Here is a 22950-nt window from a genome sequence, read left to right as displayed (position 1 = left end):
ACACAGCCCACCTCACACGAACAGGAAGGGCTGTCGGCCCATGGACACACAGATGGCGAGACGGGTCTGTGCAGCTAGACATGAACCGTCCTCAACCATGAGCCAGGGCATCGCGTCATGGCAAGGTCCGTTTGCACCCACACGTTCATCCACATGCCCCTGCTCCTCTGGCTTCAGGGGCCAGGAGCTCACGCACTGCCCAGTGCATGGCACGGCCCCGTCGGTGGCACTCACACTCCTTGGACATGCCCACTTCGAAGCACTTCTGCAGCCGGCAGTACTGGCAACGGTTCCGGGTCACCTTGTTGATGATGCAGTTCTTGTCCCGGTGACACGTGTACACCATGTTCTTCTGGATGCTGCGGCGGAAGAAGCCCTGGGTATAGAGAGCAGGGAGTCAGGTCAGTCACACCCACGGTCGAGCAGTGCAGGCCTGTAGCCTCAGTTCGAGGGCCGAGGGTCAGGCAACTGCTGCCCACAAGCCTTTGGCCATCCCTACCCAAGAAGGCCAGATAAGACGGGGAGAAGGATCCACCTACAAGGATACCCCGGGAAGAATCTGAGTATCTGTTGCCTCCACACTGGGGTGGGGAGGAGGCTTCCCCCACCCTGCACACGTAGACCCAGCTTCCCCACTCCTGGGGAAGGCGACCTCAGGCTGCTGGTAGGTCAGGAAAAGAGGCAGATGGGGCTAGATGGGAGAGAGACAGAGCTCTAGAACCCACAGCCCTGGGCTCGGACTGCAAAAAAAGAAGACAAGCAGAGAGATACACACAGGCCGGCCTGGCCTGACAGGTGGAGACATGAGTGCTCAAGGGCAAGGCAGCAAGACACACGTTCATGAACCAGGCAGATGAGCACAGATCACAGGGTGCCTAGGTTGGTCAGAGGCTGCCCATGTGGGCTAACAAAGAGACGGACAGACGCCTGACCAGGGCAGACCACGAACAACTGGTCTGGACAAAACAGGCAGACACAGAGAGTCCAGGCCTTGTGCTTTTTGCCCTTGACCTCTGCCCCACACCTGGTGGCCACTCCACACTGAGGGGGAGCGTAGGGCCCCAAGCCCCGAAGCTGTGCAGCTTCTGATCCCCAGTCCCTGGGGAAGAAACAGGTATAGAGAGACTCAAGCCCTGGGGACAGGAAGCAGGAAGGCCATGCCCACAGCTTCTGGAAAGGTGGCAGTCCCTTCTGCACCCTGGAGCCTAACGTGGGCACATGGAAATCCAGCCAGACGCTGGGGAGCCCCAGCCCGGGCACCTGAAGGAGAGGCCAAGGCAAGGCGCCTGCTCCTGACAGCCTCCTGCCAGGCTGCCATGGCGAGGTGCGGGCAGGCCACCAGGGGCAGGCCTCCTGGGTCCCCAGCCAAGAGCCAGTCGGCAGCCAGTTCACCATGGCAACGCGGGCAGCAGGAGCAGAGCGGGTGTGAGCCCTGCCAGTTGGAGGATGGAGATGCTGGGGGAAAGAGTCAGGGCTGGAGGAGGACCTCCAGTTTGGGGGACCCCTGTTCATCTAAGGTAAAGAGGTTCTGCTGAAGGTTTCCTCTCCTCCAAGGCTGCTGCCACCTTCCGCAGAGAAGTTAGAGCAGCAGCTTTAGGGACACCCCCACCCTCACCACTACCGGTACACTCCAGACGCGGCGGTGGGAATATCCCACTTATCTAATCAGGACTGTCCTTCCCCACGACCCCCTGAACTCACCTTGCAGCCCTCACAGGCGCTGACCCCATAGTGGTAGCCTGAGGATTTGTCTTGACAGACAAAGCAAGGCTTGTAGATGCGGGGGAGGGGAGGCGGCGAGGGGGGGCTGGGCACGATCTCTTCGGAACTGCTGCTCTGGGTCTCGATGGCTAGAGAGAGGAGAAGGGCGGTTAGAGATCCAGCCCACCACCCTCAGGACGGCGCCCACCTGGCTTCCAGGTCTCGCCCAGGAGCCTCTCCCAGCTGCCCCAGGGCTTCCAGATGTCAAACTCTGGGGCAGGGGCAGTCTTGGGAAAGCTGGCACTCCCCAGTCAGGCTGCCAATGACGCCTCCAGCACCCCATCAGGCCTGCCTACTTCTCCAGGACCCCACCTTCAAAACCAGAAACATCACATAATAAACCATCAGATTCGTATGTGGATGGCTATACAGGGTGCATGCCAGGTGTAGGTGTTGGCCTGGGTCCACAGCCCTGGACCCCGGGTGCCCAGTCCCACCTCCCCCAAGTGAGGAAGGGGTTAAGGTCTGAAGGAGGGAGGGATGAGGACACAAGCTGGGGGCAGAGGAAACTGGGGTCAACAGGATATTCAAAGTTGGCCACTCCCCCACCCCCTCCGCTTCCGCTCCCCCCTCCCCCCCCACTGCCAGCAGCGACAGCCCCTCCTCCGCCCAAGCAATCCCCTGGCCAGGGATCCAAGGCAGGGTGCAGAGTCACAAATGCTGGGGCACAACAGGCAGGACTCCCACAGAGAAGCAGGGGGACCCCGTGGAGACACGGGGAAGAGTCCCTGTGGGCCCCGGAAGCCCATGGCTCTGAGTGCACCCTGGCTGGGGGGAAAAGCATGACAAAGGGGGTCTGTTCCCATCAATGCTCTGTCTGTCTGGCCATAGAGTCCACAGTATGTCCGGGTTACTGTCCCCCTCCCCTCCTGTTATTCAGCTCCAAGAGGGCAGCCAGGAGGATGACCCCGCCAGCAGAGGCAGCCTCCACTAGCGGAATCCTCCCCAGTGCCTGGCCCCATGCCCATCACCCCAGGCAGAACAGGGCCGGGCTAGGTGGGGGCTGTCTGTGCCCAAAGCAAGGGCAGCTGTGGGTGCACTGTACTGGATGAGTACTGTGACCCAGTCACCCCCAGATTCCCAAGGGGCCACCTGGCAGCCTCCTGAGGCCTTCGCCAAGTCCAGGGCCAAGGCTGCCTCCCTGAGTAGATAGATCCCTGCCTCCTCCCTCACCCCAGACTCCTACCTAGCCTCACCCCAAACCCCAACACACAAGGTTCTGGAATTCAGAGGGGCCCACAGTTCCTGCCCAAGCACCTGATAGCATCTCACAGCAGCTCATGTAGCCCCAAAATCCAAGCACAGAGAAAAGAAGCACTCAGACGGGGGGGTGGGGGGGGCTGGCAAGCTGCAAGCTACCACCCTCCTCCCTTACCTGCAGACACAACCAGAGACTGCCAGGCGGCCGATGACAGGGAACCCAGCCAACAACCTTGGCAAGGCTTTCCTGGCTCTTAGCTGGGCCCGGGCACCACTTCCCTGGTCAGCCCACTGACCAGCACTGCTGTGGCCCCACATCCCTGTCCCTGCCCAGAGAGCAGCCTGCAGCAAAGGATCAGTGGATGCTCACACCACACCCCCAGAGATCCAGACTCTGCTGACCCTCCCCCCCTACTCTGTTCCTCACCCCAAATCGAACTATCCTGGCCTGGTTTTCCCCCACCTCACTCTCCCGGAGGCCAGACAAGCAAATCAGACAGGCGAGAGGCCTGAGAACAGCTGCTGTGGGGGGAGCAGGGATGGGGGGCCTGGGTGAGGCCAGGAGGCAGAGGGGTGAGCGACAAAGGAGCCCTTTGTTGTGCTAACTTTTTCCAAGACGTAAAAGGAGTAACAATAGACAATCCAGACTAGTGGGGGGGGGGGTGTCAAGGACAAGGGGATGTGGGGGGACCGTGGCCTAGAATCCCAGTGTTCCAACAAGCAGGGGACCCAATAAGCAGGGGCTGGAGGCAATGACCTACCCACCTCCCATCCGCTCCTATCCAGTCTTTGCCCTGGGCCCACCTCCCCCAAGTCTCAAACCTCTCCAATGGACCCAAAGGCAGGGGGAGAAAGGACAGAGGGAGCTCTGGGTTCAGAGTGGGCTCAAGAGAGGGGAGGGGCACGGGGAGGCACAGGGGGTGCCCAGGTGAAGGACAGACAGCTCTGAGGCCAGGGACTGACTGGAGGACCAAGGCTTGTAGAAATTTGGAGCTAAGGCAAAGTCCAGAGGCTGTTTATGAAACTGGAAGAATGTGTTTTTTGGCAGGATGGGGGGTGGGGGCAAGATGACCCAAGGTTGGGGGTACAGTTTGTTTCAATAAGGGCTCCTTTCGGCCCACCCCATAGCAGCAGGCTGCCTCTAGGGCCGGAACTCTGCTCTGCAACCCCCACCCACAGCACAACCCCACCTGTCACCCAGGTAACAGCTCTGAGGTTTCCCACTATGCCCTTTGAACCCAGAGCCCCAGCCCAGTCCCCACCTCCCTGGAGTGCAGCCAGCAGCCTCAGAGGAGCAGGGGACACTCTGGGACCCTCTCAGCCTCTGCAAGAGTTAGCCTTGACTCTGCACACCTGGGGGAATAAGGACTGTCACGACCTGGCCCCTCCCCAGAGGCCCCAGCCCACAGATCTCTCCTGTTCCTGCAGAAGGACGGGACGGGAGAAGCACCACACCTTCTCGGGCTCAAAGTTCCAGCGCCTGGCGGAGGGCTGGCACCGGCTCAGGAAGCCAGGCGTCCCCTCCCGCCAGCGCTGCCGGGCTGCCCCGCCCCCGGCCCCGCCGGGCTGCAGGCGGGCAGGAGGCGCAGAGCGCTCCGGAGTCCCCCGCGCCCCAGAGCCGCTCGCAGGCGCACAAGGGGCCGGTTTCCTGGAGGAGATCAGCAGGAAATCAGCCGGGCCCCCGGCCAGCGGCTCCCCTCCCAATCCAGCTGGCGCCCGGTCCTCTGCAGCTCCCCTCGCAGCCCCCGGGGAGGGCCGAGGAGGGGGCGCCGGGTCCCGCCCTGCCTCCACCCCGGAGGAGGGTGGGGGTGGCTCTGGGTGCAGCGCCGCAGCCGGGGCGGAAGAAGGCCCCTACCCAGCGGCCGCCGATAACCATCGCTCCCCCTCCCCCCGCTAGGGGCATCCACGTGCTTCACATTCTTGGACGTCTGGGAGCGGGCGGAGGCAGGAGGCGAGATTGGTGGGGGACAGATGGAGAGCCACTTCCTGTGTACCCCTGGTCCTCTGGCGCCCCAAATCGGGGGCTCTGGTGAGGGAGGCAAGATCCCCAGGGTGCTGAAGGGTCGGGAAGGTCTCCTCCCACAGCCCACCTGCTGTCTCTTCTCACCGTTGGTGGAGGTGGCAGGAGGGAATGAAGAACTTGGTGGAGGGGGCCCTGAGGGCTCCTGTCATCAAAGAACACGCTGGTGGGTTGGGTAATAACCCCATGTGTTCTAGACTCACTCAGGTCACCACCCCCAGCCTCCAGGTCCTTCCTGTATCCCACAACCACCCGCAAAGCCCCCCTCCCAGCCTACACAGCCTTGGGGGCTGAGCCCACTGCCACACACCCACACTCCGACCACCAGACAGGGCAGCCCAGGCCTCCGGCTCCACGCCTCCCCGTGTCCTCCACTTCCCCATCGCCCGCTGGAGTCCAGGCTCCCCCAGACCTTGTCTGGCCAGTTTGGGGCCAGGAAGAGCTGAGCTGCCCCCAAGGGCTGGAGCCCAAGGTCTCAGATCCTCGCTCCTCCCCAGACCTCTGGCAAAAGCGGCCAAGACTGTGGAGGGCGCGACGACAGCAGCCGTACCCCCAGTGACCCCACTCTGGAGGTGGGATACCTTCCTCTAGTTCTGGGAGGTTGCGAAGAAGTGTCCTGGTGTATGTCACACTTCTCGCCTGTCCCCTTCTCCCTAAAGTCCACCCATGAGCACCCCTCCCTCCCTTCCACCGTCTGCAGCCTACTAGGCAATCTGCCCCAGAGGCAAAGGTCAGGGGGCAGGACGATAGAGGCTGGGGGTGAGGTGGTTCTGAGAGGGGCAGAGATGGGCGTTGCCCTACCTCAGGTCTCCCTTCCTACGGCAAAGGCGTTGGGGGCTGCCCTTCAACCTCAAGCAGCCCGCCAGGCCCCCAGAGACCCACTCCCCCCCTGCTCCCTGGCAGGCAGGAGGGAGGCAGCCAGCCTGGGAGTGGGGGAGAAGCCCCAGGGAAGAGCTGAGCCCAGAGCAGCCGGAGAGGACGAAACGGGAGCCCTGTAACAACAGCCCCCTGAGCGCCGTTCTCCCTCTCAGGTACACTGCCTACAGCTGGGTATAAAGTGCCCAGGTGTGCACCCCGGGCACTCATGGCTCCCGCCAAAGCACAGAGCCCCTCCCTTCCAGAGAAGCCTGAACCCAGACAGGGGCCAGCCAGCAGAGGAGGTGCCAGGACTCCAGGATTCTCATGGGCGGCCCTTGTAGGGACAGCCCAGCGCCTGCCCCCATCCCCAGGTGAAAACAGGGAAACAAAAGGACACGCCGGGTTGGGAGGGGACACATTCCTCACTTCCAGAGCAGCTCCAGACCCACAAAAAAATCAAGCTCAGCCTCCAGAGGACAAACCGTTTTAGGATTACAGGGAGGGGGAACCCTTCCCACCAGATTAACTTCCCCTCTCCATTTTTGGTACAGCCAAGTATCCAGGACCAAGGCTACCCTCCGATGGACAGGTGGCCTGCCCCAAGGTGTAAGGGTCAGGTAGGGTGGCCGACGGGTATCTGATGGAGTTGCCCCTTCTTGCAGCACCCCACTGCCAACAGCAGACACGGAGCGGTCCCCTGACACCCACCCAGACCCACCACCAAGGGCAAGAGCTGGGGGCAGCAGCTGCTGCCCAGGAGGGGCTGTCCCCCAGGCTTTGACAGGGGTGGGATCAGAGGAGGAGGCCCCTCCTCTGAGAAGCAGACAAGCCCACTCTAGGACCTTCACCCCACCCTCCTGGATGGCAGAAAGGACCACTCCGCGGTGAAGCTATTGGATTCCAAGCAAGGAGATATAAACTGGGGACAAGGGACTTCACTTCCCCTGCAAGAAGTGGAAGGGGAGATGAACAAACGTTTCCTGAAAGGAGGAGCCCCCAAAGTTCCTCTGTCAGAACACAACAGAAATAAGCGCCCACGGTTACTCAGGGGGGAGTCCAATTGTCCAACAAGGGCACCCGACTTTCAGCAAGAGAGTCAAGGGAAAGGGAAGGGTCAGAGACAAGACCACCTCACCACGTCCCAAGTCCGCACCCCCTAGTAGCAGCGGAAGCCCCACAGTCCGCCCCCACCCCCAGCTCCCACAATAGAAGGGGGAGGCCGATACCTACAGTGGTTTGAGCCATTCCAAAGCGGAGTCCGGAGCGGAGTGGAGTAGGGGCCGGGAGCAGGGAGCCCCTTCTCCGGAAGCAAACAGGCCCGGTTCTGGTTATAAAAATCCACCACCAGGAAGGGACTGGGGGTGGGGGTGAGCCCCCCCACGTCCACACTCTCGTACATCTTCCCCGCGAGTACAAGAGGTCCGGGCGGGGACGTCCTGAGCGCCGCCTCCCTCACTCAGTCGGCGGCGCCATCCCAGAGCTGCTGGGGGCGAGGGGCCCGTCCCCCCCGCCCCGACCGGCGACCCGGGCCGGGGGCCACCTTCTGCCCGAAGTCCCGATCCGAGTCGGCCGGCCGCCCTGCGAGTCCCAGGTGAAAGCGGGCAAGTTGTGTGTCCTGGGGGAGGGGGGAGTCCGCCGACTGCCCTCGGGAACGCCCGGCCGAGGCCCGGGAACTCCGCGGCTTCACCTCGAGGGGGCTCCCGTCGCGAGTCTCGGGGTGTCCGAGGCTGCGTCCCGCAGCTCCCCGAGCGCGCCGGCCGGGGGCGGGATCGGCGCGGGGCGGGGGGTGACCGAGCGCTTCCTCCTCCCCGCCGGGGCTCCCGGGCTTCTCCCGGGCGAGGACTCGGGAGAGGCGGGGAGCGCGCGGCTCCGCCTCCACCAGGCCCGGGGCGGGCGCCCGGCACTCGGTGCACGGCGGTGCGCGCCGAGGCGCCCCCACCCCGGCCCGCGCGCCCCGGGCCCTGCGGCCCCACCCCCTTCCCTCCGCCCCGGCCCGTCCAGGCGCCGCCCCTGCCTTAACCCTTTCCCGGCGGGCCCGGTCGCCGCGGACGCCCAGCCGGGAGCTGAGAGGGAGAGGCGGGGTGCGGAAGGAGACTGCGGGGAGCCCGGGCAGGGGGAGGAGAGGAGAGCGGACGGAAGGGGGGAAAGGCTCCAGAGCCGGCGTGCGCGGGGTACGGACGGAGGCTGTGTGCCGGGAAAGGAGGGGGCTCCACCGGGACGGAAGACGGACGGGCGTCTCCCCCATCCCAGTTCCGGCTCCCAGCCTTCCCGGTGGTTGGGTCAGTCCCCTGCCCGGCGAAGCTACGGCGAGGGAGGTGGCAGGCGGGAGGAGGGGGTGGTCCCGGTGTCCTCCCCCAACACCCCCCCCCACCCAGCCCGGGCCTCATTTGCCTAATGCAATGCGGCTGAACTCTCTCTGAACTCGCCTGGCGGCGCCTCACCTCCGGGTGACCCACCCACCGCTGCCCGTGACATCACCCGCTCACCAGCCTGCCCCCTGCCCGCTTGGGCCGCTCCCCGGGAGACGCCGGGAGTGGCGGCCGGAGACGAAGGGCCAGGGTGCCTGTGGCCAAGTGTGAGCGCCCTGCAGGGTGTCCCGGGTGTGACACTGTGCAGCTCGGGCGCCGTGTGAGAATGAGACACCCGGCTTGTGTCATTGTCTGTGACATCACGTGTGACTCCGGCCACCCGCCCGACGGAACCCAAAGCAGCAGCTCCGGCGCTTTGGCAGAAATGCTGGTGCCGAGGGAGGCTCTCCCTCCACGCTCTGCGTGCTTCCGTCGAGCAAAGCCCCGCCCAGGGTGTCTCCCAGAGGCGGAACCACCCTGGGCCCCCCGCCGCACCGCCCAGCCCTGGAGTGAGAAAAGGAGGGGCTGATGCCTTCCAGCTGACCACTTCCTCCCGGAAGCCCTCGGGAGGCCTCTTTCACTGGAAGAAAGGCCTAGGTTGGGTGGGTCCAGGGAAGTGGGGGGAGGCCCTGGGAAAAAAGAACATCTTATTGCCCCCTCTGGCCCTGCAGCCGAGTTCCTCATTCTAAAAAGGGAAAGGAATTTACGTGCTTCCCAAGGATATTCTTCTAAAAACCAGGTTTCTAAATTATGTGGTCAGGTAATCCTCACAGCCACTCCAAGAGAGAAACACTATTATTCCTGTTTTACAAATAAAGAAACTAAGCTCTCAGCAAGGTTAGATGGGTTGTCCAAGATCACACTGCTAATATAGAGTATTTGAACTTTCTGCCATCAAAGCCCATATTCCCACCATGCCAAACCAATGCAAGGAAAACTACTTTCTGATCACCTCCTAGGTGGATACCATGGGGAGCCTGCCTTTTTAGACCTTATGGTGAAACAGCCATTTAGCAAATAATCATACATATATGTTTATTATTGCATATATATATATATATAATTGCAAGCTAAGATAATTGGTATTATGACACAAGTAAGCACATAAATAACAAGTAAGCTTGAGGGAGAATTAATGTAGGCACCTAGTTTAGGTTGGAGGGTCAAAGCAGAGACCTAAAGAAAGAGTGGAAGTCTAAAAATTAGTTAGGCAAAGAGCAGGAAGGAGTGGAGTTCCAGTAAAAGCCTATGCAAGGGTCCTGGGGTTATAAAAGTTGGAGAGTTTACTCAAGGAACTATCAGAGGACTAGAATAGATGGCATATACAACTCAAGAGGAAAAGGAGCACAAGACCAGGCTGCAGAGGTGGGCTAAGACCAGACCAGGTGGGCTTGCTGAATTTTATCTCAAATGCAGGGAGAAGCCACTAAAAGGTTCCAAGCAGAGGAGAGGTAAGATCTGATTTACAGTGTTACAAATCAGCTTTAACCTTATGAAGCTGTGTGGTAGGAGGGCAAGAAAGACCAGTTAGAACAGTCCAGGAAGCACACAATGCTTAGCACAGCCCAGGAAACTGCCAGTGATGATAAGTGAGTGAAAGCTGTCCAGTCGTGACTCTCTGCGACCCCATGGACTTATACAGTTCAGGCCAGAATACTGGAGTGGGTAGCCTTTCCCTTCTCCAGGGTATCTTCCCAACCCAGGGATCAAACCCAGGTCTCCCGCCAGTGGTGATAAAGTAATCAGTGTTGGCCTGTGCTACAGCAAAGTTCTAGGACTGCAAGGTAGCAAAGTCTACTGGGATGGGGGACAGGTGGGTGTGGGGCTCCAAAGTGAGGTCTTACCTAAGTGAGATGTCTGGGCTGCAGAGGGAATGCTGGGACCTAGAGCATAGATGCAAGCCTTGGCTGGGGATGAGACTGCTGGGGAAGAGAGCAGATTGCTTCCAAGGCCCTTGGTATCTTTCCTCCCAATGACACAGAGCCAGGGCACCAGTTAAGTACTAGGCCTTGTGTTTGCAGCTTTGAGGTGCTCAAGGATCGGGGACCGTCCCTGCCATCAAAGACCTGGTGATTGGGAAGAGATCTCCCAAATGATTACAGCTCACGGTGGGTATCAGGTGGAGAGGAGTCCCTTAGTGCGAGAGAGATGAGTTTTATAGAAGAAAAAATAAGGACCTGCGGGCATTCAAAGGAGGTGGGGGGTGGGGTGGAGAGAACAAAGAAGAGGGAACATCTGTGAAGGTTTCTGGGAAGAGGCGGTATTCAAGATGTTCCTTGAAGGATGGATAGGATTTCCGGAGCTGGAGAAGGGGAGAAGTCAGGGTGAGATGCCTGTTCTGGGCAACAGCAAGGTCACGGGGCAGGTCAGAGTAGAACACAGTGTCCTGGGGCAATAGGAGAAGAGGGAAAAAGGAAGGTTCCGGCAGGTTCTGGCTAGCCACTGCGGATAGCATGGGAGGTTGGGAGGACCTAGTGGCAGGTCTGGGGCCCCTGTCCTCCTCTGCCACATCCCCCATAACTCCTCCAGCACTGTGTGCCCTCAGCAGGTGTGGGCTGAACTGAACTGGCCCCCACTTATCCCCCCAGGCACGGCTCCCTCTGGTCCCTGACCCCATCTAGAGGGGATAACAAACAGGAAATAATGAGGTCCGGGGGGCTGGACAGACATCAGGTCCCAGTACAGGGTGCCATCCCCCAAGACAATACCAGCGCCACTCCACTCCCTCGTCATCACTGATCTTATAGGGTACTTGAAGCTCTCCCAGGCCCTCACCAGCAAGCAGGTCACCATGGCCTCCTAGCAGCCTGCCCAGCAAGGAACAGATTAGAAGTCTTGATTTAAAGAGGAAACAGACTCAAGAGAGGTTGAGTGGCTTGCCCCTGGCCGCACTGGAAGAGCTGTCCTTTAAGACTTCTGCCAGAGGGGCCTTGGTCCGTGGGCTGAGGTTCTCTGCAACTCAGAAGTAAGAATGGGGAGGGGAAGACCTCTATTTCTGATCTAGCCAGGGCTGAGGGCCTCTGGTCTACCCTGGGAGGTCTGGCTCCATGGGCTGTGCCCCACCTTTGAAAAGGGAAAGGAGGAAGAAGGCGTTGTGGGCACCACCCCAAAGTGATTTGGAGAAGGGAAACATTTCCTCCTTCCATAGACACTACCCCTCAAAGGGTGGTCAGGCCTGCACTGGCACATCCCCATGGGCACAGGGCCCTTGGCATGAGCACACACTATGTCTCAGGTCTGGGCCAGCCTAGAGGACAGGCTTCCTTCCCGGAGTCCCCTCCCCCAGCCCACGCTGGGATCCAGCCCTGAGGGGGTCAGTGAACTACCAGTGTTTTGAAATAAAAGGTGAGGGGGCCCTATCTTCATTCAAAACCCCATCCAGCAGTCTTTCAGCTGACTGCATTTTGGACCCCAGGAAGGGCACTGCTAGCAGTTCCCCCTCCCCTTGGGCTGTCTGTCCTATTGTCCAGGGAAAGAGTGGGCAGGAGAGGGAGTGGCAGAGAAGAGTAAGTCTCCCCAGGCTCCCCCAGACCCTACAGCCACTCCCCCATTTCTAGGCATACATAGCAAATGTGTAGATGGAAACGAAAAGTCTGGACCGGATCTTTCGGGGACTCCTATCCCCAGCTCCCCTCCCTATGGCTTCCAACTTCCCTGCCCCCACTCCATCAATGGAAACAGAGTAAGAATAAGAATGTGGCTTTACACTCTGTTCCTCCAGTCTGGAGACGGGGGGAGGGTGCCCACTGAGCTCTGCAAACTCCCGGGGCCGCAGTGCGTTGATTCGGAGGCAGGGATGGGTGTGAACAGATTGTATCCGCAGCTTCCAGGACAGGATGGAGATCTGGCCTGGGCCTCTCATCGCTCTCTCCCTCCAGCCTTCAGGATCAAAAACAGAAGAGGGGGCGTGGCTAGGGGAGGCCTGCCCTACGCCCCCTGCTGGGTGAAGGCGGGAGATCCTGAAGAAGAAGAGGGGCTTCCTCCTACCTTCAGCCAGGGAAGAGGGGCCCTGATCACCATGGCCCTGATCCGCCCCCCAGACTCCTCATACCCAGGGCTCCCCACCATACCCTCCCGGGGCTGCCTATCTGGTTGGCAGACAACAGCCCAGCTGTAGAGTCACTCAGCTCAGCCACGTAACCACCAGCGCTGTTTCCTCCTGTGTAAATGGAGATAATGTCCCTCTCCCGGATTGTCGGGATTAAGATTTGTAAAACACAGATAAGGTCCCAGGCACACAGTAGGTGCTCCACAAATGTTAGCATCCCATTCTCTCCAGCTCCCACCCAGAAAAGGGTCACGATCCCTTTCCCCTGTCATAACACCCGGGTACCACGGCCATGAGACTGATGAGCGCATGCAAGGGGAGGAGCAAAGTGCATTACATCGGCGATCTTGCTTAACCTCAGCCGTCTGAGGGAGGTTCTGCTTAGATCCCTGTTTTACAGACGAGGAAACACGCTCCGAGAGGTGGTCACACTTAGTAAATGGCAAAGCCAGAACTCAAGCTACACAGCCTACTCCACAGCAACCCCTCCCACCCCATGGAATTCCCAGGGCAAGCAATAAAAAAAGGCAGGTGCGTTTCCTCTCCAGCCTAGACTAGCGATAAGAAATAGAGACCCTTCTCTTTCCAAACACATAGGGCAGTCACAGACCCCTCCCCCTTCACAGTCGGTGTCCTCAGTCACCTCCCCCGCCAGCACACACACACACTGACACCCCTCTGGATCTGATTCTCCTCAAACACACTCTGACCCTCTCACCCAATACTTTTAAGCCATTGACCCCCCTCCCCAGCACACACCCAACCTTGACCTCCCCACCCCTAAAACACACCCAACCCTGACCTCCCTCCCAAAACACACACAACCCTGACCCTCCCCACAAGGCACACAGAATCCCAAGCCTCCACAGTAAATACCAGTCCTCAAGAGGCCAAGCCCCCAGGGCTGGTTTGGAGCGGGGGATCTTGTACCATCCCTGGAACTTCCCACTCTGGCTTCCCCGGAGAGGGAGATGACAGCAGGACAAATACCCACCCCTCGCCACTGACCTAGAGAACAGTTCTGTCCTTCCACAGGCCACTGAGTCTCTGAAGCACACCCAGGGTCCAGCCTCCCCCCACCCCACCTTGGCGAGAGGGATGGAAGGGTCGAGGGGGCACTATACAAACACCTTTGTTGGCAGCAAGTGGGAGAAGGGGGCCTCCTGTGCCAGGCTGCCTGCAGAAAGGGTGGCAGGGGACCAGAGCATATAATCATTCCTGGTGGGGATGGGGGCCACAGCTGTCCACCCTCCTGGGAAATGCCTGGCCCCCAGCACCAGCCCTCAGGTCGGGGGAGCAGAGAAGGCGAGGCTGCCTCCAGGTCTGAACTTCGATCTGTCATGCTGCACTGCCCAGAGCTGAAAACCAGGGTTACCAGGTCCCTCAGCCTTCCACGAGGAAGAGGGAGATGCCTGGCTCCCTCAGGGTGGACGGGGAGGTTCCTGACCTAAGGGGAAGGAAGGTCAGGGAGAAGCTCAGAAGCTGGGGGTCTGGGTAAGCAGAGGTGTTGTTGTTTACTAGGAAGAGGCAGGGAAACCCACTGGCTCACAGAGGGAGGGGGGCAGGAAGGGGCATTGCTTAACCAGAAATGTGGGCACCCCACCCTGGGGGAAGAAGATTACCAGGGTGGGAGGTGGGGTACCCGGAAACCCTCCCCACCCACCTCGAAGAAAGAGGAAGAAGCTTGCAACACTCAAAAAGGAGAGCAAAACACTCGCTTGTCCGGCACAAGATAGGGGTCAGGCAAGCCCTCCGAGAGCCAGGCCCCAGGGGGACAGTGTCCAGGGCCCTGTTCCCTATCACCTGGGGAAGAGCAAGTTGTCCACCAGCATCAGGCTGAGCGCCCTCGGTTTCCCCGTCCCTAAAAACCCCACCCTGGTGGGAAGCAGACACTCCAGTTCCTGGAACTGGGATGTGAACTCTAGTTCCCAGGCACCACAGACCCACCCGCCCCTTCTCCAGCATCCCCTAACTTAGAGACTGGCCCAGCATCTCCAAACTCAGAGACTGGCCTCTCCCATCACCGAGCACCGACTAAAGACCAGGCCAGAATCCTTCTGACTTCCAGGTCACAATGCTGCCTGCTGTGCCCCTCCATGGGAGGAAACAGAAGGTGGAGGTTTGAGAAGGCAGCATCTGCCTGCCCCCTGCCCCGGGGCACAGAGGGTAGGGACCTAAAGAAACACCGACTTAGAGCCCCTGCTCTCAGCGGCCGGTGGGGCTGGAGAGGGAGGGGGCCACCGTGCAAGCCAGAGGAGGCGAGCCAGGAAGCAGTGGTGGCGGTGGGCAGTCGGCCAGTGCGGGCAGTGAGGCGCCCAGCCAGGGCCTGCCCCAGGGACAAAGAGACTCCCTGGCTCTGGGCAGAGTGCGCTGCCTCCACGCTGGGAAGGGGGCACTGACCCAGCCCAGCCAGGCGCACAGGGCAGCGGTGCCAGGCAGCTTGCCAGTGGCCGTGGGAGAGGCGGTGGGTGCCCGGGGCAGGGTGTTCAGTCCCTGCCCGCCAGGAGAGGTGGGACACGTTTCCCAGGTCAACAGCTGACCAGCCAGGCCAGCCCGCCGTCCATGGCCCCCTTCTACTGCTTCCACCCCCTCCCGCCCCAGGCCAGGCCCCGGCTCCCTCCTCCCCCGAACCCTGGCCTGCCGCCCAGCTGGGCCCTGGGGGCCAGAGTTACTGTAAGCGGCCTGGCAGGACCGAGGCCTGGACTCTGCCAGCTGGCCACAGCTGCCGCCACCTCCCACTACCTGGCCCAACCAGCCAGGGAAGGGTACCGAGACCCCCACCTAGCCAACAGGCAACCTGCATGGCAGAAGGCGGAGGCGCAGAGAAAACACAGGCCCCGCCAAGAGCAGGCCTGCTCCCACAGCCAGAGTCCAGGGCTAGTGTCCCCTCCCCAGACGGACACTCTCCCCATCACCAGGCTGCCTGTGGGGCCCTCCCCTGCCCTGGCCCCCTCCCCACAAAGAGAAGCACCATCTAGCCTGGCCAGCAGTGAGGGGAGGGGGTGCTATACTCCCAGTTCCTTCTCTCAGAGGCACTGATGGGGTGGGGTGGAGGTGGGCTGCTGCTCTCAGTAGACCAGCCATCCCCACCAAATGTCGAGAGGTTTGTTTACCCGCCTCCAGCCTCCTGGTCTGGTGCTTGGAGCTATTTATAAGGCCCTCAATGGCAAGAGCACAGAAGGGGCCGTGAGGGGTCAGAGGACAGCACTGTCTCAGCTCTCCACACTCTGGGCCACCCCCCAACACGAAACACAACCACAGCGATCAGTCTACCAGGCTTTCATCCTCAAGCCCCCTCGTCCAGCCAGTCCCCCTTGTCTGGAGGAGACCTGGCCGCTGAGGAAGGGATGTGCCCAGCGGCCAGGCCTCGGGCCTGCCGCCCTCCAAGGCCCCCTCCCACGGCGCTCCCCGACCCCACTTACTGGCTGGGGATGGCGTGCTGTAGCCGCTCACTGGAAGCTGGTGCTGGAGAGTGGGCAGAGCGCCTGGCGGGGAGAGCCCACCCAGCATGGGGGGGAAGAAGAAGGCGTAGGGGGGCACCGGGTACCCATTGAGGTGCCCTCCCCCAGGTGTTGGGCAGGAGCTGCTGTTGCTGGCCATGCCAGGCGGCCACAGAAACGCAGGCAGACAGTCTGGCGGGCTTCAGGCCGCCTCTCCTCGGGGCATGGGGCCTGGGCCCAGAGGGGGGCTCGGGTGGTCAGCCCACCCCCCCTTCCGTCCCGGAGCTGCAGTCCAAGGCCAGCAGGCTAATCTCAGGCTCCTGGCACCCCCACTCTAGGGGGGGCCGGTGGGCTGGGGGACGTCCCAAGAGCCAGTCCTTTGGTCAAGCGGTTCTGCAAGCTGGCACTTTCCTGGGAAGGTCCAGAGTGGGCCTTCAGGATGCCGAAAAGGAAGCCTCTCCTGGGTGGGCCCTGGCTAGGCGGCTGTGGGGGCCATGTCCCGTGATGCTGCAGAGAGAGAAAAGACAGGTGAGTGGGCACTGAGGAGCGGGCTCACGGGCATTCCCCATGGAGCTCCCCAACCTGGGCGGCCGGAGATTTTCCCGTGGCACCCGGCTGAGCAGACAGCTGGCACCATGCCTGGCTGGCAGAGACAGCCTGGGAGTAGGGCCCAGACACTGCTGGGGGTGGCAGGACAGCACAGCCAGGCTGGGGAGACAGGGACCAAGCCCAGAGCAAGGAGGGCCTCTCACCCACAGCCCTGAGAGCAAAGCGTCCACGCTGCCATGCCACCCCGGAGGATTCCTGCAGCAGAGAAAGGCAGCTGGCCCTCCTTCCCCCAAAGCAGGTTACCTGAGGTCAAGATACAGAGAACGTGTGCTTGAGAGGAGGAGGGAGGGGGAGGAAAAGCCGCTTCCCTAAAGCATTGGCACTTCTCAGAAAAATGACTCCTAAGCCAGAGGGCCTTGCTTACACCACTTCCCCCCGCAAATCCAAGCCCAAGCACCCCAGATGGGTTTGTCCCACAGGCCCAGGGAGGAGGCCCGTTTACATACCTACAAATAGGGAAATGGGAGCTGAGGACTCCTGAGTATCACCTCCATTGCCTAACAGCACGATGGGCTGGGGGTAGAGAGTGTGCCAGGGGACTACCCAGCATGGAAGCCCCCTACTCCCCTCGCCCACAATGAAGGAGCAAGGGAGGCTGAGCTCAGACTTCACCCACATCCTCTGCCTGCAGAAGCAACCTCCCTGGAGGTGGGAGTGGGAGGAGGGCAGAGGATGAGAGCCCAGATGCCCCCACCACCATCAGTGTATACACAGATCCACACCCTGTGTGAACAGCTGGGGCCTGAGGATACACAAAGATAACACCGCAGGTAGCAAGAGACAGACAGAGGTGAGCCCAGAAATTCCACGACACAGTGAGACAGACAAGCGGCAACAAGAGAGAAAGAGACAATGAGAAGCACCCACAAGAGGGCTAGGAGGACATACATAAACAGTATCAAGAAACATGCACGTATTTGTATATGAGTGTGTGTGTATACGTGACATACATGAGAAAGAAAAGAGAAACATGGCTAATCAAAGCCACAATGAGATACCATTTTGCATCCACCAAGATGGCTATAATCAAAGACTGACAATAACAAGTAGGTGAGGATGTGGAGAAACGGAACATTCATGCCTAGTTGGCAGGAATGTAAAATGGTACCGCTGCTTTGGAAAACAGGCTGGCAGTTCTTCAGGAGGTTAAACACAGAGTAACATGACCCAGCAATTCCACTCCTAGGTATCTACCCAAGAGAAGGTAAAACGTTCAGTTCAGTTCAGTTCAGTCGCTCAGTCGTGTCCGACTCTTTGCGACCCCATGAATCACAGCACGCCAGGCCTCCCTGTCTATCACCAACTCCCGGAGTTCACTCAAACTCATGTCCATCAAGTCGGTGATGCCATCCAGCCATCTCATTCTCTGTTGTCCCCGTCTCCTCCCACCCCCAATCCCTCCCAGCATCAGAGTGTTTTCCAGTGAGTCAACCGTAAAACGTTAAGTCCACACAAAAACCTGTACATGGATACGAATCTTCATACCAACACTCCTAATAGCCAGAAAAGTAGAACCGTTCCAAATGTCCATCAACAGATGAACGGATAAATAAAATGCTGTACATCCATACAATGGAATAGTAGTCTGCCATAAAAGGAACAAAGCACTGGGACTTCCCTTGTGGTCCAGTGGCTAAGACTCCGTGCTCCCAATGCAGGCAGCCTGGGTTTGATCCCTGGTCAGGGAACTAGTTCCCACATGCTGTAACTAAGAGTTCCCATGCCGCAGCTGAAGATCCCACACATGGCAACGAAGATTAAGGATCTCGAGTGCTGCAACCGAGACCTGGCACAGCCAAATAAATAAATAAATAAATATATTTTTAAAAGGGACAAAGCACTGATATATACATCGTGGATAAACCTTGAAAACATTCTGCTAGTTGTAAAAGACCACCTGTTGTATGATTCCCTTTATATGAAATGTCCAAAACAGGCAAATCTAAAAAGGCAGAAAGTAGATTGTGGTTAGTTACGGGATGAGGGGGTGGTGTGGGTGTGGGTTTGAGGGAAACGGGAAGTGAATGCTGAATGGTATGGGGGCTCTTTTGGGAGTGATGAACAATTTCTACAAGTGAACGTGATGGTAGTTGCACAACTCTATGACTACAGTGAAACCACTGAATTGTACACTTTAATCGGTGGATTTTATGGTATACGAATTACATCTCCATAAAACTGTTAAGGGGAGGAAGGGAAGAAAGGGGAGGAAGGGAAGAGAAAAGAGAAGAAAAGCAAACAGGGCCACAGAGACTCAAAATAAGGATGGCCTCCAACCCCTTCCTCTCTAAGCTCAGGCCATACCATGTTCCAAGCTCCAGGCTCCAGGCTCAGACCTGGAGTCCAGGGGACATGCACATGGCCAGCATTTGGCCAAGAACCATGCCTGAGATGGAGGAGTTCTGCCAAGGCCACTGTGGACCAGGCCAGGACTTCTGGGCCCGGCTGGGCGAGTGAGCCAGCCTGTGACTGTGCGGGGCTGAGGGGGGAGGTGGGGACAGGTACTTGCAAGGGAGGGGGCAGCTCCCCAGGAATGAAATCTGGACCTTGTTAATGACCATGATTTTTACTGTTACTAATTATGACCTCCTTAGGGCCTCTCTTACTCCTGAATGAGGTGCCCCCTTCCTTCCCCAGGCCCCCGCCAATTCCCTCCCAGGCAGAGAGGCTGACGTCAGAGGAACAGGAGCCCCACCCATTGGGCCAGCTGCCGCCTTGGCCCCCCTACACACCCCTGAGGGGCCCCACACAAGGGGAACTCGAGCCAGCATGAGAAGGAGGGGCTGGCTGAGCCTCAGTAGTGTTGACAGTCAGACCCACACACACACTTGCAGGAACTTAAACACAGAGTTCTAGGGAAAGTGTCCGGTGGGCACCGGCACGTTTGCACACCCAGCCTGTGTGCGTGCAGACACGCACGTGGCACATGAGGAGAGGGAACCCAGATACACGATCCCTCTACACCTAGGCTTCACACACAATGAAGCCGGCTCCAGGTCTGCGTGCATAGCCCAGGACACAGCTCCTCACAGACATACAACCACAGCCTCACGGTTTCCCAAACTGTACTTTCCTTGGTCCTCACCTAGCCAGGCTGGCCTCTGCACCTGCCTCCATGTGGGCCAGCCCCCCAAAAGCAGCAGGGTCCATAAACACAGAGAAACACTCCAGTGGATTCAGGTCCATAGCGGGGGCCTACCTCCTGAGGTGAAGCCCAGGAAGCCATTCACTCCAGACTCCAGGCCTCCTGACCCAGCTTTTGGAGGGTGGGGGCGGATTCAGTTTAGACCCTCTGGAGCCCACCCTTGACCCCAAAGGAGAGACTAACAACAGCCACCTTAATATGCCTCAACTCTGCCCCTGAGAAGTTTGAAACTGGACCATACTTCAAACCTCACTCACAGATACACACCCCAGGGAGAGGCTGGAAGGCGTCCCCCACCCCCATCAGAGCTTCACCAAAGGAGCTCAGCCTGCAAACTTCAATGCAAAGTTACTCAACTCCCTGGGGAAGGCCTTGAGTCAAGGGAAGGGGTAAAGGTCACAGAAATGGGCCAAGGGCCAGGCTGGCCAGGGAACAGGGATGGGCAAGGGCAGGGATGAGGGAGGTGGGGCCAAAGAGCACAGGCCTGGCCTCAGTAGGTTTCTCTGGAACCATGACCACCCTCTGGGAGATGCCTGGGCCCTGGCCCCCGGTACCCAGGGGTGGAGAAGACACTGTCAGAATCGAAACCAGCACCAAAGAAAGGGAAAACAAAGTACCCACATCCAACCTCCACCCTGTGCCTGCCACCCCCACTGCCCACGGGCACCCTCCCTGGAGGGAGGGAGAAACCACAGGCCCTCACCTCCCCTGCACCGAGCTCAGCCTCAGCACAGCACAGAGGGGGTGGGGGGAGGGCCGGAGCGCTGACCACCAGCCAGGCACCCCTGCCCGCTGGGGACTCCCCCGCCCTCAAAGGTGCCAGGATCCCTTCCCCAGCGTCAGGAGTCCCAGCCACCCGTTCCTTAGGTCCCCAGAATCACACATCTAGAGGGAGGAAAAAGTTGGCCGAGCCGTGAAGACAGCAGAAAGAACCAAGGGTTTTGAAGGGTCAAATCTCAGCTCTGCCACTCTGGGTGACCTTAGACAAGTCACTTAACCTCTCTAAGCATCTGTTTACGCGCCTGTGAACTGCCTACCTCAACAACTGCCTGTGTGATTTCAGAGATAAAAGTCCTGGAAAGCACCTAGCATGGTGCCTGGCACACAGGAGGTGCTGGGCACCGGGTACCCCGCGTCCCCCACGTCTGCCAGCGCCACCTCAGCGCCTCCCGGGTCCCCCTCCTTCTCCCCAGCCAGTGCTAGGATCTGCTGACGGGGCTGGGCAGGAAAATCACCCATTTTCCAGGGTCTGTTTCCTCCCCCAGACCAAGGAGCGGGATGGAGGGAGCGGAGTACTCGGGGTGTGGGTGGAGGCCTGACCACAGCCCTTTCCCAAATTCCCTTCTTTCGTTTCACAAACCAAAAAAGGGAAACCTCTGGATTTGGGGAGCGGAGGAGGGGACGAGAACAGTCGATTTATTCCCCTGCCCTCAGGGGAGGGGAGCCAGGGGTCCCTCCCCTTCATCTACTTCTCCTCTCTGTTCCCAAGTTCCCCCACAACTAAGGCTCCTAAGGAATAGAGGTCAGGCAGTTCTGGATGGGCTGAGAGAGACGGGGTAAGGATTGGGGAGCTTAAAAGAAGGGGCGACAGGGGCTTTCCTAAGCATTCTAGACAGTCAATGAATCATATGCAAATGACACCCAAAGCTCAAGCTCAACTTGGGGGTGGGGGACAGGGAGTCCAGCCCTGGCAGAAGCAAAGACCCAGTCTTTCTGGACCCTCTTCCCCTGCCAGGAGCTGGCAGAGCAGGGCAGGGCGGGATAGGGCAGATTTCAAACCAGAACAGTGGGCTGGAACTATTTATAAACTTTCCAGGAAAACACACACACACATACACACACAAAGCCACAATCTCTGCCCCTCCCCCACACTTCTCAGATCAGCAAAGTAATGAACATTACTCCTTTTTCCACCCTTTTCCAGGGGCCCCTCTCCTCCCGGCCAGGCTCGTCCTCTGTTTACCTTTTGCTCACCGGCTCTGGGCTTCAGGAAGCCGGCAAGGCCAGACTCATTTTGAAAGAGACCACCCCAGGCAGGGAAGAGGAGGATCGGCTGGGTGAGGCTGGGACAGGTGGAGGGCATCTCTTCCCCCACCAGTCCTCAGAAGCCCAGGCCTGCCTTGCCGGAGCTAGGAATTCTTTGAAAACCTACCCCAAGCGCTTGTAGGGCACATGACTGGAGACAGTCAGGGGAGACCTGAAGTCCAGCGGCTGGCCTTGGGGATGCTACCACTGCCCCATCCCACCCCTGTCTCAAGACATGGCACTTACTCCCAAAAAGTGGGTCTCATGTCTCCCCAACTTGTACCCCCCCGGCCCAAGCTTCTGCCCCAGCCCCACTGGGCTGGTTGATGTCCACAGGCCATGCTCCCCATGTGACTGAATCCCAGGCAGAAGGCAACTGGATAACCCAAGCCCAGGACAGGCCAGGTCTGCAAGGAGGAAGTGTGGGAGGGTCTCTGCCGGTCAGGGCAATGTCAGAACTCTTGCACCCCCCCCCCCCCAGGGACTGTACCCCAGAGGCCCCTGGGAGATGTGACTGGGGCCTCCAAAGCCCAGGGTGACTGGGGGACCCACTCAGAATCAGAGCTAAAGCCTGATACCAGGCTTTAGCTGAAGCTGAAGACCTGAATACCAGGTCTTCTCTCAGAGCAGAGAGCAGGTGAAAGGGCAGGGGGCAGCTCAGGCCTCAAGGAGAGGGACCGGCCCACGGGGAAGGAAGAAACAGGAAGAGGAAGAGATGAGGCTGCTGAGGCCACAGCCAGACCACAGGAGTGTGTGGACCACACAAAGGCAGCTCTGTCCGGGTGGAGGACCAAAGGGGCACAGACAAAAGGGGACCCCCCCAGTTTGGAAACCACCGTCTTGTCTTCACAACCAGCCTGGCATGGGGCTTTCCCCACCCCCACCTTGGCAGCTGCCCCCTCACCACTGTCTCCCCTCTCCGCAGTGCAGGAAGTACAGCTGTCACAATGCAGGGGGCAGAGGGAGGTGGGGTTGAACACACACAGCAGAAGGGGTGTGTGTGTCTGTGTGTGTGTGTGTGTGTGGGGGTGTGTGTGTCTGTGTCTGTGTGTGGGGGTGTCTGTGTGTGTAGGTGTGTGTCTGTGTGTGTGTAGGTGTAGGGATGTGTGTGTGTGTGTGGGTGGGTGTGGATGGGTGTCTGTGTGTAGGTGTAGGTGTGTGTGTGTGTCTCTGCGTGTGTGTGTGTGGGTGGGTGGGTGTGGGGGTGTGTCTGTGTGGGTGTGTGTGTGTGTGTGGGGTGTAGGTGTTATCTAGGTGTAAGGCTACAGCAATCTATCCTGCTAACACCTCGGCCCTGCCCCAGGCCCGGGAGTGCCAATTCTGAGTCTGAGGGCAGACAGACAGTCAGCAGCACACAGTGCTACGAGCCCCCCTCTCAGCGTCCCTCCCTAGAGACCGCACTGCAGGGAAGCCGGGAACGCCCCCCCTCCTGCCTCAGGATATCCTTTTGGCTCTGACCCCAGACCAGGCCTGAGTCAGACTGTGCCCCGCCCCAC

At 59.5% G+C, this 22950-nt stretch overlaps 1 protein-coding gene across 5 annotated transcripts in view; it reads right to left on the bottom strand.

The window, feature by feature from the left end:
- The window catches only part of RARA (retinoic acid receptor alpha), a 43899-nt gene that overhangs the window by 6822 nt on the left and 14127 nt on the right, over positions 1-22950 (bottom strand). For 2 of the 5 annotated variants that reach the window (XM_055407803.2, XM_055407802.2), the window contains exons 2-4: positions 15658-16182; positions 1702-1850; positions 235-376 (exon numbers count right to left, since the gene is read on the bottom strand). In XM_055407803.2, the coding sequence (XP_055263778.1) occupies positions 235-376; positions 1702-1850; positions 15658-15835 (469 nt within the window). In that variant the 5' untranslated portion in view covers positions 15836-16182. Of the gene's footprint in view, positions 1-234; positions 377-1701; positions 1851-7069; positions 7239-15657; positions 16183-16427; positions 16659-22950 lie in introns of those variants that run through there. The other 3 variants (XM_088829062.1, XM_055407804.2, XM_055407805.2) reach the window with 3 other exon arrangements.

Source organism: Moschus berezovskii, chromosome 20 (assembly GCF_049115385.1).
Source record: "Moschus berezovskii isolate FMDL1 chromosome 20, NW_MosBer_1.0, whole genome shotgun sequence".
Classification (NCBI taxonomy): Eukaryota; Metazoa; Chordata; class Mammalia; order Artiodactyla; family Moschidae; genus Moschus; species Moschus berezovskii.
The sequence above is the reverse complement of the archived record's forward strand: the minus strand, read 5'-3'. Positions and strand labels throughout refer to the sequence as shown.